General features: G+C 35.9%; 2 protein-coding genes across 2 annotated transcripts in view; one reads left to right on the forward strand and one right to left on the reverse strand.

Moving 5' to 3' along the window:
* si:ch211-165g14.1 (transcription factor 20) overlaps positions 1 to 4,760 on the forward strand; it is a 17,068-nt gene extending 12,308 nt beyond the window's left edge. The window contains exon 7 of the transcript XR_006106746.1: positions 4,645 to 4,760. The gene's annotated coding sequence lies outside the window, so the exon portion shown is untranslated. The remainder of the gene's footprint in view (positions 1 to 4,644) is intronic.
* Positions 4,761 to 8,677: 3,917 nt separating this feature from the next.
* unm_sa1261 (un-named sa1261) overlaps positions 8,678 to 21,044 on the reverse strand; it is a 42,623-nt gene continuing 30,256 nt past the window's right edge. The window contains exon 4 of the mRNA XM_042505531.1: positions 8,678 to 9,858. Within this exon, the coding sequence (XP_042361465.1) occupies positions 9,049 to 9,858 (810 nt within the window). The 3' untranslated portion in view covers positions 8,678 to 9,048. The remainder of the gene's footprint in view (positions 9,859 to 21,044) is intronic.

Here is a 21,044-nt window from a genome sequence, read left to right on the forward strand (position 1 = left end):
GAGGGAATTTCTTCAAATTTAGCAAAATATCCACTTGGATTCATAAGTAAACTGATTAGATTTTGGTGGTCATAGGTTAAAGGTCAAGATCATTGTGACTTTTTATCCATCTCATTCTTGTAAATGTGTTATCACATAAACCTACTAGATTTTGGTGGTCAAGGTCACTGTGACTTCGTCTGTCTCTTTCTTGTGAACGTGATTGCTCAAGAACACCTTGAGGAAATTTCTTTAAATCTGACACCACTGTTTGAGTGGACTCAAGGATGGGATGATTTTGGTGGTCAAAGGTCAAGGACATGGTGACCTGACATTTTTCTCATTCTAATGAAAGCTGCATCTCAAATTTGACACAAACATTCACTTTGACTCAGCAATGAGCTGATAAGAATTTAGTGTTCAAAGGTCAAGGTCATTGTGGTCAAAACCGTGTTTTTCTTCTGTGCTGCTGTCGAGGAGATGTGGGAGAAGCATGCTTGTTTCCAGACATTAATGTCAAGTGCAAATTGACTGGTGTGCGGAGGCATACAACTGTGTGGTGGTGATCCCTGTTTACTTTTGCACATGTCCCATTTGCTAACATGGAGTGGGAGGGGTTTATGATTTATGCTGCAGCCAGCCAGCCACTGGAGATTAAGATGTTTTGGCTTCATTTTTGGGGAGCTGGTATTCTATTCATCTTTATATACAGTCATAGATTGATACAGCGTGTTTTGGGTACCAGTGGAGGATTACACGTTAAGAAGTCTGAATTTGCCTCTCAAACTCTTACACTGGATAGCTTTAAAAATATATTGGTCCATTTCTCTTCAAGGATGATCAAGGCTATCTGTAAAAGAAAAAAAAAAATTAGATGTTACTTATTTCCTTCAAGATTTATAAGACAATGTTTTTTACAATGTAAGTTTGCACATGTATACATGTATAATAACAAAAAGATCTTATGAAGATGTCAGATATGAAAGCTAATTATTCAGTTAATCAGTAAAATCTGTGAGCTTCTTAATGCAACTGACTAGAACACAAACAGCCTTAAAACAATTTAATAAAACAGATCAGAACTGACTCTCACCCCCAGCTTATGCTTTTTGCGTCACTTTGACAGAAATACTCCCAGCATGTATGTTGTAGTGATAAAATCTATCTTTGGAATCATTTCACAGCTTTTCTCCGTTAAATCATTATCAGGCTGCCACGTTGACCTGCAGCGGCACGAGGAAAGTGTTTCTCACCTTGTTGCACTCAGAATAGACTCGCTGCTCTCACCTGCTGAAATAGCCCGAGACTGTGCGAGCATATGGACACTGTTACCATGGCATCATTTTAAATGCAGTGTTTCTGGTGTGTGTATTGCTCCAGCTGAGGGCTGTGAAATGAAAGATCAAACTAAGCATTTAATTAAAAGGAGGGAGAGCTTGTACACAAAGATAATAAAGAATTATTTTGAGGGTCTAGGGTCTGTCCATCTGGAATTATGCTGATAGCAAAAAAAATGGAATCAGATGTTAATTAACATTCATGAAATTTAACATGCTAAACTAACATGGTAAACATCAGCATGTAGCATACTGGTGTAAGCATTTAGCAAGGACAAACAACTGTCTGCTTTTATTTTGATATGCATGCATGCCTCTATAATGTCTACAAATGAAGCTTCTCTTTTTTCTTGTTTTCTTCTTCCCATTTGCCTTTTTTTAAATTATTCTCCTCCTCTTCACTGTTTTCCTTATCTTTCCTCTGCTCAGTTCTCAATTTCTGTCTCTTTACCCTCACCATCCATCGCTCAGACTGCAGGCTTATCTCTGCTTTTAGGACTGACAGGATCACAGTCCTCCTCATTATCTGTGCAGCACAGATCTGCTGCTTTAGCAGGCGCTTCGGCACAAAATACTGCAGCTGATGATTTTGTACAACTTTATCCATCTCAGAGAAAGATATTGTACTTTTTTCCTCAGCTACATTTACAGTATTTCGTCCCCTTTCTGTAGTGAAAACCATGTATCTCCAAATGTGTTGATAGTGGGTCAGCTTGAAAAAGTGTCATCACAAAGCTTGCAACAGGGCTGTTTTTCTGACACTATGAAAATGTGATTTTTTAGAGACATGTTTCTTACAATTTTCAAAGTCACAATAAAAATAAAGTTATTTGTATTGGGAACTGTATATGTTAAGTATACATAAGGTGCCAGAGTGCATAAAGTAGCATCAAAATAGAGCTTGTTTATCAAAAAAAGTGCTAGTGGAGGATCACCTGCTCCCCCCAACGAGGTCCTGGCTAAGCCCCTAATGTCCCAAAATCCTAGAAATGACCTTAAATCCTAGAAATGCTGTAAAATTCAATAAATGCCCCAAAATTCTAGAAATTACCCCAAATCCTAGAAACATCCCTAAGTCTTAGAAACATCCTAAAATCCTAGAAATGTCCTGACATCCTTGTAACATCCCAAAATCCTCGAAATATCCTAAAATCAGAGAAACATCCTAAAATTTAAGAAACACCCTAAAATCCTAGAAATGCCCTATGTGGTAAAATCTTAAAAATATGTGTGGGGCTGCTGCGGCTGGCTCCTGGCCTCCTGTCATTTTGCAAAAGTGGCTCTCAAGCAAAGCAAGTTGAGTTTCCCTGCTGTAGAATATGAAGCATTGCTGTAGATTAAACTATACAAGAATGTATAAAGGAGTTAAAGTCAGCACAACCATAAACACCTACAGCAGTATTATACAAACATAGACCTGAATGCATCAGCAATATGAATCCAAAAACATCATATAGACTAGAAAACCAGTGAGGTTAAAGTGCTTTTTTTGAAGTAAAGGACCTGAATGTTTCTTCCACCGCTGGCTCAAATTAAAATAACTCAAACATTCTAATAACTTTCGGTTTTCAGCTGTGAGCCGTGTTTTGTCTCATGATATAAAACCGTCAGCAGAAGTGAAGGAATATGCCGTGTCCGGGGAACATTCAGTTCATGTTGTTGATCGAATTCTGTATCATGTTTGCAGCTCACATAGAGCATCATGATTTATGGCCTCTTGCTGTGTCAGCAGTGAAAATTGTCGTAACAGCACAAACACAGAGTGGGTTTGCCACTGTGTTTTTACCAGAGGTGGAAGAAGTACTTACTTGAGTAAAAGTGTTCGTACCAAAGTGTGGAAATACTCTGCTACGAGCATCTCCTCCTGCATTTAAGTAGCATCATCTTTTTTCAGTACAGACTCAATGTGCTGTAAGTTACTGATGTTTAAAACCAAAACACATTCACGTCTGTTGTTTCCTAAGGTAACGTTAGTTGCTGATGCGTCAGACAAATGTCTTTGTTTCTGTTTTTTCCATTTCTCCCTTCTGTAATGAGCTACTAAGGTGTGGAGGCAGAAAAAAAGACGAAATAATTAGATTGTTATAACTCCGCGCTGCTAAAAAGTCATGGCCAAAGGGCATTATGAATAAATGAATGAATGAATGAATCTTTATTTCGAAAATGTAGAAACAAAGCACACAAATAAAAGCAAACAAGCCTTACAGCAATTGCAATGAACAAAAACAAAACACCATAAAAATCAATCTCAATAACAAATACTCAAGCCATTTGAACCTTAATGTCATATTTTTAAAAAGGAGTAGAAAAAAAATACAGTTATTAATCTCTGCCCAGATATATACATTTACATTCTACATAAACGACTTCCAAAATGTTATAATTGTGGATTATATAAAAAACTGGGATTGTTGTGTTGAGTTGTACATAAAACTGCGAGAGTCGTTCATATTGTAGATTTTTGGATATGTTTTTCCATGTGAGGATTTCCTTCAAATTTGGCACAGCGGTCCATTAGGACACAACAATTAACTGATTAGATTTTGTTGGTCAAAGGTCAAAGTCACTGTGGCCTGGTCTGTCAAATTTCCTGTGAATGAGATATTTCAAGAACACCTTGAGGGAATTTATTTTAATTTGGTAACTTAGACTCCAGGGTGAACTTTTTGGAACTTGGTTGTCAAATGTCACCATGATATATCAAAAAGGCCTTTCCTCAAATTTGTCAAAAACATTGACACAATATCTCAAGACGGATTTTAGGAAATTCTCTCAAATTTGGCACAAGCTCCCTCTTGGTGTCGTGGAACTCATCTGCGCTGCAGCTTGACTGGTTCATGGAGGCATACCACCGTGATGAGGTAATGTATACAAGCAACTGCATTCTGTTTTTTACATTATTTTGCACTTTGACTCAACGATGAGCTGATTAGATTTTGGTGGTCAGAAGTCAAAAATGAAGCTCACTGTGACCTCGTCTGTCTCATTCTTGTGAACGTGGTATATATTTTTTTAATCTTGAAATTTGACCAGCTTGAATTTATGACCTCAGTATTTGTATTCAAGAATTGAATTTGAGAAACTCGATTTTACTTGTAGTTTTTGAATATTGGACATATTCTTTTTCTGAGGACCTCAAATAAATACTTTGAAAGTCTATGAAAGGACTGAGCATATTCGTGCACATGGTGTTTAAAGTAAAAAATATTTTGATATTAGTATTCAGCTGCTTAATAAAATAAAACTGGAGTAGCCTTTCCATCACAGTGTCTCCTTCAGTTGTGTTTATTCGTCCTCCTTCATTGCCATTTCTCCTCCTGCTCATTAGATATCCTCAGACTTCCCCACCACCATCCCACTCAGCTGACTCTCATCCAGCTGCTCCCTCCTGACCTGCAGTCACCTCACCTCACCTTCCCCGCCCGCCTGCTCACCACGTCTCCATTTCCCCCACCTGCACCTGAACCAGCGGACTCTGGTTTGGACTTCCTACAAGTAAGCTCGTTCTTCTTTTGTCCATGTATCACTTAACACTTGTTTGCATGCAAGGCAACTATAAAGCATCACATGATGTGTGTTTTTTAACCTGCTGGAAGGCATTTTCAGCCACAGATAAAACCCTCAAAAGATATGATGGGCTAAAAGTGTGACATGCCATGCCCGCTTCATTAACTTTAAAAGAAGCAGTGCCAAAATCTGGCTGCAAGTGCAGAATTCGGATGCTGTCACTGACATCGTGATCCTGTCTTCTTTTTCGTGTCCTTGTCTGCTTTAGGGTGTTTCTTTTTTTTGCCCTCTGATCACCTGCTCATCCCCTTTCTTTGATCTTGTCCAACCGATGTCCCAATTCATGTGAACTTTTTAAAGTGAATCAATGAAAACAGACCTAATTTGGCCAGAGGTTTTTTGTTTTTTGTTTTTTTTTACTTAAATAAGATAAGTAAAAAACTTAAGCCTCCACCACGTTAAGGTGGCGATTCCTGGAGGGGGTAAATACACTAAATTATAATTTAACTTAGCTACAGGCTAACTACCCAGCAGTATATAAAGTCGTGAAATTAGCTCCCCATTTTCCAGCTGCTACTTTAAATCAGTGAACACATTAACGCATCAATAATATTAATCCAATTATATACATTATTCTGAAATGTGCTATTGTGCATAATAATGAGTATTTTTTGTACATTAACTGTATTTTAATGCTAGTGCTTTTGTGCTTATGCTTGTGGAAGATTTTGAATGCAGGACTGGCACAGCACTTTAACATTGTAGTATTACTCCTTTTACTGAAGTAAAAAAATCAGTCATTGTATTTACCCTCCCCTCTGCCTTCTTGCTGGTGGTGAATATGTAAACATGGTGGTGGGAGAAACACTGAGATCAGTGAGTGCGGCTGTAATTGCTATGCTGAACATGCAGTGATGCTCAGCTGCACTTTCTCTGTTTTGCTGTTTTTTCCTCCCTTAGTGTCTTTGTGTCTGAGCAGACTAGAGTTCATTTTGTTGGTCTAACATTGGAAAGACTAATTTCATCTTCATATCACTCTATACAGCACTGTGTGATGTGCATATCTGCACGTCTGAATTGTTTTGCTCTGCTGCATAAGAGGATATGTGGATATATGGAGATATTTTTTAACTGTAACATTAAATCAGATCAGCACCTCAGTGGGTGTGTTATGTAATTCAGCTTCCAGCGAGATTTTGGAGGCAGACGCTGCTCATTACAGCTGAGCCAGAGACATGCCTGAGTGGTTTTACAGCTTCATGGGGCATTGTGAGTTTATTGGGGCATAATTATTTGACCGACATACAGGGAAGCTTTATCTGATGTGCAAAATGATCGGAGTTGTAGTCTGTTTTTTATTGTGACCTTGGTGAAAATGCTAAAGCAGGCATGTACATCCTGGTAAGAGTTCATCTGTTTGGCTTTAAATCTGAAGTTTGATGAGTTAAAATGAGAAACTGGCACACAGTCAGGAAAATGTACTCAAGTAGGAAAAGTACTCAATGCAGAAAAAGGCCCCCTGCATTATATTGTGTAACATTAGATTAAAATTATTAGACTAATGCATTAGTTTAAAAGCAATTTTTACTGTTGTGGTTGAGCTGGAGCTCATTTTGAACTATTAACTAATGACTATTGTCATGATGTATTAATCTGCTGGTTATTTTCTTTATTAATAGATTAACTATGTTTACATGCACACTAATATTCCACTGTTATTCTGAATCTGACACAGGTCATGTACACAGCATACAACTAGGTTTAAACATTATTAAAAACTTGGAGAACAGGCTTTTGAACATACTTTGCACAAATATCGCAACCCCGATGTTTTCAAGGAGGTGGTAGAAGGAATGACTGTTTGTATGGTCCAGCTGTTCCACTTTTCCATATTTTAACATGATAAAAGACATGTTATGTCATGTTAATTTGAGCATGCACAGTTGCATGTAAACAAATAGTACATTATTCATTTTCACTAGACGTGTAAAAGGCACAGTGGGAATATTGTGTTTTGTGGGAAAAGGGCATATACCATAATATTTTTTTAATGTTAACATAGCCAGTATTTGTTGCTATTTTTCAGTACTTTTTTGTGTGCTTATGACGTTTAACTACATTTATACAGGAAGTGGTCCATTCTGAAGATATTTGTACCTGTCAGAATGACCTACACCACATTTTATCATATTTATACAAGACATTGCCCATCCTGACAGATTTTTGTACCTGACATAATATACTATGACTTAATTATGCCATTTTTTACCACATGCTGTACCATTTTTGTGTGCTTATGATATTTAACTACATTTATACAGGAAGTAGTCCATTCTGATAAATATTTGACAAATATCTATCAGAGTGGACTGCTTCTTGTATAACTGTAGTTAATTTGCAGCCAACAAAATGGACTTTTGCATTTGAAAGAATGACCCATGCCACATTTAACAACATCTATACAATAAGTAGTACATTCTAATAGATATTTGTACCTGTCAGAATGACCTACACCACATTTTATCACATTTATACAGAAAGCTGCCCATTCTGACAGATATTAGACTTTTTTTGTGTAGCTTTTTCATGACATCCTTTTTTTGTGAAATAGAATACTATAATTTTTATGACTTACTATTATACTAGTGGGACATACTACTTTATATACTATGTTTTTTTAAATACTCTTTTTTTGTGACGAATTATACTATGGCTTTTCATGTCTTCTTTGTTACATAATGTTCTTTAACATTTCAGACTTTTTATGATAAACATTTTGTGACATACTATACATATTGTTTTATACATATACTATAAGAAAAAGTTTTTTTTATATATACTTTGACTTTCTCTCATTTTTTTTTATGACAAACAGAACCAACCAGCACAGGAAGCTGCTGGTTGCATCTAAAAAAGAAAACAAGGAAGAACAGGGTGCACTTTTAATTTTGGGGTTGTTTTATTTCAACAAATCTTCACCACAGTAATAATCACTTCATGCAATACTTCTGAAAAACACAAAAGAGAGATTTTCCAAACATTTTACTCCTTAAATATTCCTGAAATGTTTTCTACATTCGTTCATCCAACCGTACATTATCAGGGTCTAACTTTCTAAATACAGCAAAAAATTGGAATAAAGGGTTGAGAGCAGGAAGTATTCCCAAATACTGTAATTCAAATATATCTCATAGTTAACTTCTCAATGAAAGGTACAATTTCTATTTTTTTATCGACCATGCAAGGAGAAAAATGAGGATTATTCTTGATTCTATTGTGTGCTTTCCTCCCATTTGTTGTATTACCAAATACATTATGTGATTTGATCTTAAAGGAAATGGGCTGCAGCTGTGTTTAGTCATGGTCCCAGTATGCTGCAGTGTAATGGGAGGACTGGCTCACTGACAGAGGTGCATATTCAGCCACTCATATTGTTGGATGCTACTGTACAAGTGGGTTTAGGCATCACAGGCAAACATGAAAAAGAACATTTTATGTGAGAAAAAACAGTCTGCGTATTTCTACTTTTATGGGAGGTCACAACAACATGATGATAAATATTGAAAGAAAAATGTAGGTCTGTGAAAGCTTCCTACATTAACAATGAATCAGATTTGTAGTAATTTTTAAATTCTCAGAGAGACAATAAAAAAAGGCTTCTGATCTCTCATCAAACAAATCATAATTATATGCATCTGATATAAATAAATAACTTAACTCCAAATTAGAAACAAATATACAGAAACAAATATACAAATAACACTACAGAAACATATCTACCAAAACATGAAAATGGTACACTACAATAAACACACAACAGTACCATCAACAAATCTTCTTACTAAAAGCCTCTTTTTTCTGCGGATTGTTTTTGCAGTGACTGGATTATTCCAATTTTCTGAATATATTGCTTGAGATTACTTATGTTTTGTTTGCTTTTCTTTTCTTTACAGGTCATCCGCTGAGTTCATTTCACGATCTGAAGTATAAACCACATACAGGAGGCTTGTGATCGTCTCTCCGCTCATTTCCTCAGAGCTCCTCTTCATCAGAAATGAGTAAATCCGCAGTGAAGCTACAACGTATGTCAGAGTGTTGATCCTGACGCTAAGCACCAGTCGCCACACTTTCCTCCTTTCTCTTCCTCAGTCGGAGTAATCTTCCTCCTCAGCCTATAGCAGCTTCACGTGTGAGCAGACAGCCTGAAACGCAGGATAAACCACCTCTACACGCAAATCTCGATGGGTGTTGCCACCAAGATGCGCCCTCTTTCGTTGTTTTCCCTGTTGGTGCGCTCATAACTTCCTGTGGAGGATGGCGAACTGTTGGTGGACATGGAGGAGTAGTGGGTGTCCATCATGATGCCCCCCTTTGCCACCACACAAGCAGGCGACAAGCTGTGCTGCTTCAGTCTGTCCACTAATACGTCCTCTTCGGATGAGGACGAGCTGATGTCCAGAGGAGGCGCAGCACTCGCCAAACTGCTGCTGTTCCCATTCTCCGTGTCCAACATCCAGCACTGGTTAAAGTAGCTGAAGACTTCTTTTACGGAGCAGCGGCGCTCCTGCTCAATGGACAGGAGCCTACGAAACATTCGTAGAGCATCATCAGTGAAGCGCCGCCACTGTGACGGCACCGTGCCCGTCCGGCGGCGCTGCCAGCGCACAAACTCCTCGTAGAAAGCATCATTCGGCATTGCCTTCTCCCAGGGGAAGTTTCCCGTCAGCATGCAGAAAAGCAGCACGCCAAACGCCCACACGTCTGTGCTGTAGTCCACGCAGAAGCCCTCATGTCTTGAGGTGTCACACAGCTCCGGCGCAGTGTACGGTATTGTGCCGCTGACGCGCTTCACGGGAGAGCCGGCTCGCCGCGTCATGCCAAAGTCTGACAGCTTGACCTTCCGGCACTCTTTGTCAAAAATAAGGATGTTCTCAGGTTTGATGTCTCTGTGGACCAGCTTCTTACAGTGCAGGTAGTCCAGGGCGATGGCCACCTGGTGGACGCAGCGCTTGGCCACTGTCTCAGGTAGACCCACCTGAACATAGAAGAACAATGACATCACCATCACATTCTTTGACACCACCTCAAGACTCCATCAAGTAAAGAGAAACTAAAACTGAAACATTCGTCCTCTACAGGTGACATTAATACATCTTTACATTTATAACATTATTGTACACCCTGTTTACATCAGTTTAAACATCTCTATTACTTTACGCCTCCCTGCCACATTATTGTTTATTTTTTTCTTTTGTCTTAGGTTCTAATTAGACTTTATTATACATGTGATTTTGAAATACATTAATCATTACATTAATCTGTCACAAAAAATACCCTAAAAAGTCCATAAAAAAGTCATAGTACGTCAATGAAACGCTCTTTGGACAGAATATCATCCAAAAAAAGCATGGGAAAGTCATATTATAGCATGTCGTCCAAAGTATCATGTCCAAAATAGCACAAAAAAAAATATGTCGTGCAAAATAGCATAAAAAATCATACTACAGTTTGTCGAAAATATTATAAAAACACCATGCTATAATATGTTGTTCAAAATAGCACAAAAGAATAACACTGTTGTGATCCAAAATAGCACCAAAAACTAATACTATTGTATGTCGTCCAAATAGCATAAAAACAGAACACTATAGTATGTCAAGTTATTGTATAGTATGTTGTCCAAAGTAGCAAAAAAAAGTCATAGAAGTATGTCATCCAGAATAACACAAAAAAGTCATAGTGTAGTATGTCGTCTAAAATAGAACAAAAAGCCTGTATAGTATGGTTCAAAATAGCACAAAAGGTCATAGTGTAGCATGTCATCTAAAATAGCATTAAAAAGTCATAGTATAGTATGTCTTCCACACTAGCTCAAAAAAGTCATACCATAGTATGTCATCCAAAATAGCACAAAAAAAGTCAGTATATATTGATGTCCAAAATAGCACAGAAATTCATAGAACAGTATGATGTCCAAAATAGGACTAAAATGTCGTACTACAGTATGGCGTCTAAAATAGCATAAAAAAAGTCATTGTATAATATGTCGTCCAAAGTAGCACAAGAGGTCATACTATAATATGTCAACAAAATAGTATATAAAAGTCATAGTATAGTATGTCGTCCAAACTAGACTGTTTTGGATAAAAAACTTTATTGTGATGTTTTTTTGCTGTTATGGACAGTATGCTATACTATGACTTTTTTAGGCTATTTTGAACGACTTGCTATATTCTGACTTTTTTTGCTGTTTTGGACAAAATAGTATATGACATTTTGAATGACATAGTATACTATGACGTTTTTTTGTCATTTTGGTCAACATGCTATACTATGATGTTTTTCTGCTGTTTTGGACGACATAATATAATGTGTCATTTTCATGAAGTTTTTATGCTATTTTAGACGACATACTATACTATGACGTCCTTATGACATTTTGAACAACATGCTATACTATGATGTTTTTCTGCTGTTTTGGACGAACATGCTATTCCTTATGGGATAAGTTAACACACAAGACTTCCAGAATCCAACACCCACAACTTACCACTGACTACGGACCTACAGCGCAGTAATCTTTTGTTGTGTTATCTTTGAAAGACTTATTGTTAATTGAATGGTTACTGTGTGGACATCAAAACACTATACTATGACATTTGACGTTTGACATTTGAGACAGCATAAAAAACCCCACCTATTTTATGAACCACATTAAATAGCATGCCAAGACATCTCATAGCATAGAATGTTGTGAAAATGGCCCAAAACATAAATTATAGCATGCTGAAAAAACAACCTCAAATGCCATACTATATTATGGCGAAAAAATATCAAAATATGACATGTCCTAAACACAGCTGAAAACCACATAGAACCACATAAAATAGCATGCCGAGACATGCCATTGCATAGGATGTTGCAAAAACTGCCAAAAAAAGGGCATCAAATAGCATGTTGAAAAAATTCCAGAAAATGCCATAACATAAAATGGCGAAAAATGTCAAAATATGACGTCCCAAAAATAGCTGAATATAACATAAAATAACATACCGAGACATGTCATAGCCCAGGATGTTTTAAAAATACACCATAATATAGCATGTTGAAAAAAAATACCTAAAATGCCATACTATAGTATGGCGAAAAATGTAGAAATATGACATGTCTAAAAAACTGCTGAAACCCATATAAAATAGCATGTGTGTAGAGAACCCGGTCCAAACTTCTAGCAATACTGGACAATGACTGTCAAACCTCTACACAAAACAATCACACAGCAGAGAAGTTTTTTCAGTAGCAGGCTGCGCTACATGGTACATGCAGCTATGGTATGGCTTTTTTCTCCATCTCATACTTTGGCATAAAATGGACAAAATATTGACTTTTTGAACCGTTTTTTCAGCAGACAATACTATAAACTGCCTCAACATGCTGTTCTATGACTTATTTTAACATTTGGAGTGATCACTTTTTTGACCATTTTTCCCTGAGCTATAGTATGATTTTTTTTTGCCGTACTCTAATTTGGTTTAAAATGCACAAAACATTGACTTTTTGGACCGTTGAAGAGGTCAGCCATTTCAAATAACTCGGATTCACTATAGACAGCAAACTAACATTTGACTAACACATCACTGACATCTGTAAAAGGTCAAAGACTCTACGCTATCCGCAAACTTCGTGCCCTCTCTGTTGCCCCCCATCTTCTGTTAGTACTGTACTGCAGCATAATTCACCCCATTCTTCTGTACTGTTCCCTCTGTCTCTAAAACATGCTGTCCACCACCAACAAAAACAAACTAAAAAAATAACACACACAGCATCCAAAATAATGCAACATCCCACACTAAACCTATCAGAACTCAATCACAGAGCCATCATCACACACAATAGACAATGAAGGATCACCCCCTCAACCCAAACTTCACACTGTTGCCATCTGGGCGCAGGTACAGGACTCTTGAGGTGGAGGCGGGCACGCTTCAGAAAAAGCTGTCCCGTCTGCCATCTCTGCACTCAAAAGCCCCCCCCTCAATGTTGCTACTGCTCCTCCTGTGCCTGTGACTATGCTGTCTACTGTATTGTTTTATATAGATGTCTTTCGTTGTCTGGGGGTGTTTTGTTTGTTGGTGGGTACACTGATGCTTGTATGTATGTGTGTGAAAAAAAATTTGCCATGGGACAATAAAGTCTATCGATCTAAAATTTGGAGTGATCACTTTTTTGACCATTTTGTATGGCGTTTTTTCCAAAATGTAATTTGGCCTCAAAACGCTATACACTATACTACACTATAAACTGCCTCAACATGCTGTAAAACGCTCAAAATATGGACTTTCTGAACGATTTTGTCAGCAGACTGCACTATAAACTACCTCAACAATTTGTATAATAACTTATTTTGAAATTTGGAGTGATCACTTTTTTGACCATTTTCCCTGAGCTATAGTATGGCTTTTTTTCCAAAATGTAATTTGGCTCAAAACGCTCAAAATATTGACTTTCTGAACCGTTTTTTTAGCAGGGTGGACTATAAACAGTCTCAACATGCTGTACTATGACTTATTTTGACATTTGGAGTGATCACTTTTTTGACCATTTTCCCTGAGCTATAGTATGGTTTTTTTGCAAAAATGTAATTTGGCATAAAACGCTCAAAATATGGACTTTCTGAACGATTTTTTCAGCAGAGACTGTACTATAAACTGCCTCAACATTCTGCATTATGACCTATTTTGAAATTTGGAGTGATCACTTTTTTGACCATTTTCCCTGAGCTATAGTATGGCTTTTTTTCCAAAATGTAATTTGGCATAAAACGCTCAAAATAAGGACTTTCTGAACGATTTTTTCAGCAGAGTACACTATAAACTGCCTCAACATGCTGTACTATGACTTATTTTGACATTTGGAATGATCACTTTTTTGACCATTTTCCCTGAGCTATAGTATGGCATTTTTTTTTTCCAAAATGTAATTTTGCATAAAACGCTCAAAATATGGACTTTCTGAACGATTTTTTCAGCAGAGTACACTATAAAAAGTGCCTCAACATGCTGTACTATGACTTATTTTGACATTTGGAGTGATCACTTTTTTGACCATTTTTGCTGAGCTATAGCATGGTTTTTTTTTCCAAAATGTAATTTGGCATAAAACGCTCAAAATATGGACTTTCTGAACGATTTTTTCAGCAGACTGTACTATAAACTGCCTCAACATTCTGCTTATTATGACTTATTTTGACATTTGGAGTGATCACTTTTTTTGACCATTTTCCCTGAGCTATAGTATGGCTTTTTTTCCAAAATGTAATTTGGCATAAAACGCTCAAAATATGGACTTTCTGAACGACTTTTTCAGCAGAGTACACTATAAACTGCCTCAACATGCTGTACTATGACTTATTTTGACATTTGGAGTGATCACTTTTTTGACCATTTTCCCTGAGCTATAGTATGGCTTTTTTGCAAAAATGTAATTTGGCTCAAAACGCTCAAAATATGGACTTCCTGAACGATTTTTTTTCAGCAGACTGTACTATAAACTGCCTCAACATTCTGCATTATGACTTATTTTGAAATTTGGAGTGATCACTTTTTTGACCATTTTCCCTGAGCTATAGTATGGCTTTTTTTTCCAAAATGTAATTTGGCATAAAACGCTCAAAATATGGACTTTCTGAACGATTTTTTTCAGCAGAGAGTACACTATAAACTGCCTCAACATGCTGTACTATGACTTATTTTGACATTTGGAGTGATCACTTTTTTGACCATTTTCCCTGAGCTATAGCATGGCTTTTTTTGCCAAAATGTAATTTGGCTCAAAACGCTCAAAATATTGACTTTCTGAATGATTTTTTCAGCAGACTGTACTATAAACTGCCTCAAAATTCTGCATTATGACTTATTTTGAAATTTGGAGTGATCACTTTTTTGACCATTTTCCCTGAGCTATAGTATGGCTTTTTTTGCAAAATGTAATTTGGCTCAAAACGCTCAAAATATTGACTTTTTGAAAGATTTTTTTCAGCAGAGTACACTATAAAGTGCCTCAACATGCTGTACTATGACTTATTTTGACATTTGGAGTGATCACTTTTTTGACCATTTTCGCTGAGCTATAGTACGGCTTTTTTTCCAAAATGTAATTTGGCTCAAAACGCTCAAAATATGGACTTTTTGAACCGTTTTTTTTAGCAGGTGGACTATAAACAGTCTCAACATGCTGTACTATGATTTATTTTGACATTTGGAGTGATCATCACTTTTTTGACCATTTTCCCTGAGCTATAGTATGGTTTTTTTTTCCAAAATGTAATTTGGCATAAAACGCTCAAAATATGGACTTTCTGAACGATTTTTTCAGCAGACTGTACTATAAACTGCCTCAACATTCTGCATTATGACTTATTTTGAAATTTGGAGTGATCACTTTTTTGACCATTTTCCCTGAGCTATAGTATGGCTTTTTTTTCCAAAATGTAATTTTGCATAAAACGCTCAAAATATGGACTTTCTGAACGATTTTTTCGGATGACTACACTATAAACTGCCTAAACATGCTGTACTATGACTTATTTTGACATTTGGAGTGATCACTTTTTTGACCATTTTCCCTGAGCTATAGCATGGTTTTTTTTTCCAAAATGTAATTTGGCATAAAACGCTCAAAATATGGACTTTCTGAACGATTTTTTTCAGCAGACTGTACTATAAACTGCCTAAACATTCTGCATTATGACTTATTTTGACATTTGGAGTGATCACTTTTTTGACCATTTTCCCTGAGCTATAGTATGGCTTTTTTTCCAAAATGTAATTTGGCATAAAACACTCAAAATATGGACTTTCTGAACGATTTTTTTCAGCAGAGTACACTATAAACTGCCTCAACATGCTGTACTATGACTTATTTTGACATTTGGAGTGATCACTTTTTTGACCATTTTCCCTGAGCTATAGTATGGCTTTTTTTGCAAAAATGTAATTTGGCTCAAAACGCTCAAAATATGGACTTCCTGAACGATTTTTTCAGCAGACTGTACTATAAACTGCCTCAACATTCTGCATTATGACCTATTTTGAAATTTGGAGTGATCACTTTTTTGACCATTTTCCCTGAGCTATAGTATGGTTTTTTTTTTCCAAAATGTAATTTGGCATAAAACGCTCAAAATATGGACTTTCTGAACGATTTTTTTTCAGCAGACTGTACTATAAACTGCCTCAACATTCTGCATTATGACTTATTTTGACATTTGGAGTGATCACTTTTTTGACCATTTTCCCTGAGCTATAGTATGGCTTTTTTTCCAAAATGTAATTTGGCATAAAACGCTCAAAATAAGGACTTTCTGAACGATTTTTTCAGCAGAGTACACTATAAACTGCCTCAACGTGCTGTACTATGACTTATTTTGACATTTGGAGTGATCACTTTTTTGACCATTTTCCCTGAGCTATAGTATGGCTTTTTTGCAAAAATGTAATTTGGCTCAAAACGCTCAAAATATGGACTTTCTGAACGACTTTTTCAGCAGAGTACACTATAAACTGCCTCAACATGCTGTACTATGACTTATTTTGACATTTGGAGTGATCACTTTTTTGACCATTTTCCCTGAGCTATAGTATGGCTTTTTTTGCCAAAATGTAATTTGGGTCAAAACGCTCAAAATATTGACTTTTTGAACCGTTTTTTTTAGCAGGGTGGACTATAAACAGTCTAAACATGCTGTACTATGACTTATTTTGACATTTGGAGTGATCACTTTTTTGACCATTTTCCCTGAGCTATAGTATGGCTTTTTTTCCAAAATGTAATTTGGCATAAAACGCTCAAAATATGGACTTTCTGAACGATTTTTTCAGCAGACTGTACTATAAACTGCCTCAACATTCTGCATTATGACTTATTTTGAAATTTGGAGTGATCACTTTTTTGACCATTTTCCCTGAGCTATAGTATGGCTTTTTTTTCCAAAATGTAATTTTGCATAAAACGCTCAAAATATGGACTTTCTGAACGATTTTTTCGGATGACTACACTATAAACTGCCTAAACATGCTGTACTATGACTTATTTTGACATTTGGAGTGATCACTTTTTTGACCATTTTCCCTGAGCTATAGTATGGCTTTTTTTTTCCAAAATGTAATTTGGCATAAAACGCTCAAAATAAGGACTTTCTGAACGATTTTTTTCAGCAGAGTACACTATAAACTGCCTCAAACATGCTGTACTATGACTTATTTTGACATTTGGAATGATCACTTTTTTGACCATTTTCCCTGAGCTATAGTATTTTTTTTTTTCCAAAATGTAATTTTGCATAAAACGCTCAAAATATGGACTTTCTGAACGATTTTTTCAGCAGAGTACACTATAAACTGCCTCAACATGCTGTACTATGACTTATTTTGACATTTGGAGTGATCACTTTTTTGACCATTTTCGCTGAGCTATAGTATGGTTTTTTTTTTCCAAAATGTAATTTGGCATAAAACGCTCAAAATATGGACTTTCTGAACGATTTTTTTCAGCAGACTGTACTATAAACTGCCTCAACATTCTGCATTATGACTTATTTTGACATTTGGAGTGATCACTTTTTTGACCATTTTCCCTGAGCTATAGTATGGCTTTTTTTCCAAAATGTAATTTGGCATAAAACGCTCAAAATATGGACTTTCTGAACGATTTTTTCAGCAGAGTACACTATAAACTGCCTCAACATGCTGTACTATGACTTATTTTGACATTTGGAGTGATCACTTTTTTGACCATTTTCCCTGAGCTATAGTATGGCTTTTTTGCAAAAATGTAATTTGGCTCAAAACGCTCAAAATATGGACTTCCTGAACGATTTTTTCAGCAGACTGTACTATAAAACTGCCTCAACATTCTGCATTATGACCTATTTTGAAATTTGGAGTGATCACTTTTTTGACCATTTTCCCTGAGCTATAGTATGGCTTTTTTTTCCAAAATGTAATTTGGCATAAAACGCTCAAAATATGGACTTTCTGAACGATTTTTTCAGATGACTACACTATAAACTGCCTCAACAATCGGTATTATGACTTATTTTGAAATTTGGAGTGATCACTTTTTTGACCATTTTCCCTGAGCTATAGTATGGCTTTTTTTCCAAAATGTAATTTGGCATAAAACGCTCAAAATAAGGACTTTCTGAACGATTTTTTCAGCAGAGTACACTATAAACTGCCTCAACGTGCTGTACTATGACTTATTTTGACATTTGGAGTGATCACTTTTTTGACGATTTTCCCTGAGCTATAGTATGGGCTTTTTTGCAAAAATGTAATTTGGCTCAAAACGCTCAAAATATGGACTTCCTGAACGATTTTTTCAGCAGACTGTACTATAAACTGCCTCAACATGCTGTACTATGACTTATTTTGACATTTGGAGTGATCACTTTTTTGACCATTTTCCCTGAGCTATAGTATGTTTTTTTTTCCAAAGTGTAATTTGGCATAAAACGCTCAAAATATGGACTTTTGAATGATTTTTTCAGCAGACTGTATTATAAACTGCCTCAACATTCTGCATTATGACTTATTTTGACATTTGGAGTGATCACTTCTTTGACCATTTTCCCTGAGCTATAGTATGGCTTTTTTTTTCCAAAATGTAATTTGGCATAAAACGCTCAAAATATGGACTTTCTGAACGATTTTTTCAGCAGACTGACTATAAACTGCCTCAACATTCTGCATTATGACTTATTTTTGAAATTTGGAGTGATCACTTTTTTGACATTTTTCCCTGAGCTATAGTATGGCTTTTTTTCCAAAATGTAATTTTGCCTTAAACGCTCAAAATATGGACTTTCTGAACGATTTTTTTCGGATGACTACACTATAAACTGCCTAAACATGCTGTACTATGACTTATTTTGACATTTGGAGTGATCACTTTTTTGACCATTTTACCCTGAGCTATAGTATGGCTTTTTTTCCAAAATGTAATTTGGCATAAAACGCTCAAAATATGGACTTTCTGAACGATTTTTTCAGCAGACTGTACTATAAACTGCCTCAACATGCTTTACTATGACTTATTTTGACATTTGGAGTGATCACTTTTTTGACCATTTTCCCTGAGCTATAGCATGGCTTTTTTTTTCCAAAATGTAATTTGGCATAAAACGCTCAAAATAAGGACTTTCTGAACGATTTTTTCAGCAGAGTACACTATAAAACTGCCTCAACATGCTGTACTATGACCTATTTTTGAAATTTGGAGTGATCACTTTTTTGACCATTTTCCCTGAGCTATAGTATGGCTTTTTTTCCAAAATGTAATTTGGCATAAAACGCTCAAAGTATGGACTTTCTGAATGATTTTTTCAGCAGAGTACACTATAAACTGCCTCAACATTCTGCATTATGACTTATTTTGCAATTTGGAGTGATCACTTTTTTGACCATTTTCCCTGAGCTATAGTATGGCTTTTTTTCCAAAATGTAATTTGGCATAAAACGCTCAAAACATGGACTTTCTGAACGATTTTTTTTCAGCAGAGTACACTATAAACTGCCTCAACATGCTGTACTATGACTTATTTTGACATTTGGAATGATCACTTTTTTGACCATTTTCCCTGAGCTATAGTATGGCTTTTTTTGCCAAAATGTAATTTGGGTCAAAACGCTCAAAATATTGACTTTTTGAACCGTTTTTTTTTTTTTAGCAGGGTGGACTATAAACAGTCTAAACATGCTGTACTATGACTTATTTTGACATTTGGAGTGATCACTTTTTTGACCATTTTCCCTGAGCTATAGTATGGCTTTTTTTTCCAAAATGTAATTTTGGCATTAAACGCTCAAAATATGGACTTTCTGAACGATTTTTTCAGCAGAGTACACTATAAACTGCCTAAACATGCTGTACTATGACTTATTTTGACATTTGGAGTGATCACTTTTTTGACCATTTTCCCTGAGCTATAGTATGGCTTTTTTTCCAAAATGTAATTTGGCATAAAACGCTCAAAATATGGACTTTCTGAACGATTTTTTCAGCAGACTGTACTATAAACTGCCTCAACATGCTGTACTATGACTTATTTTGACATTTGGAGTGATCACTTTTTTGACCATTTTCCCTGAGCTATAGTATGGCTTTTTTTCCAAAATGTAATTTGGCATAAAACGCTCAAAATAAGGACTTTCTGAATGATTTTTTCAGCAGAGTACACTATAAACTGCCTCAACATTCTGCATTATGACTTATTTTGCAATTTGGAGTGATCACTTTTTTGACCATTTTCCCTGAGCTATAGTATGGCTTTTTTTTCCAAAATGTAATTTGGCATAAAACGCTCAAAAATATGGACTTTCTTAACGATTTTTTTCAGCAGAGTACACTATAAACTGCCTCAACATGCTGTACTATGACTTATTTTGACATTTGGAGTGATCACTTTTTTGACCATTTTCCCTGAGCTATAGTATGGCATTTTTTTTTCCAAAATGTAATTTGGGTAAAAAACGCTCAAAATATTGACTTTTTGAACCGTTTTTTTTAGCAGGGTGGACTTAAACTGCCTAAACATTCTGCATTATGACTTATTTTGCAATTTGGAGTGATCACTTTTTTGACCATTTTCCCTGAGCTATAGTATGGCTTTTTTTTTTCCAAAATGTAATTTGGCATAAAACGCTCAAAAACATGGACTTTCTTGAACGATTTTTTTTTCAGCAGAGTACACTATAAACTGCCTCAACATGCTGTACTATGACTTATTTTGACATTTGGAGTGATCACTTTTTTGACCATTTTCCCTGAGCTATAGTATGGCTTTTTTTTCCAAAATGTAATTTTGCCTTAAACGCTCAAAATATGGACTTCTGAACGATTTTTTCAGCAGACTGTACTATAAACTGCCTCAACATTCTGCATTATGACCTATTTTGAAATTTGGAGTGATCACTTTTTTGACCATTTTCCCTGAGCTATAGTATGGCTTTTTTTCCAAAATGTAATTTGGCATAAAATGCTCAAAATATGGACTTTCTGAACGATTTTTTTTCAGCAGACTGTACTATAAACTGCCTCAACATGCTGTACTATGACTTATTTTGACATTTGGAGTGATCTCTTTTTTGACCATTTTCCCTGAGCTATAGCTATAGTATGGCTTTTTTTTTCCAAAATGTAATTTGGCATAAAACGCTCAAA

The sequence above is a fragment of the Plectropomus leopardus genome, chromosome 17 (assembly GCF_008729295.1).
Source record: "Plectropomus leopardus isolate mb chromosome 17, YSFRI_Pleo_2.0, whole genome shotgun sequence".
Classification (NCBI taxonomy): Eukaryota; Metazoa; Chordata; class Actinopteri; order Perciformes; family Serranidae; genus Plectropomus; species Plectropomus leopardus.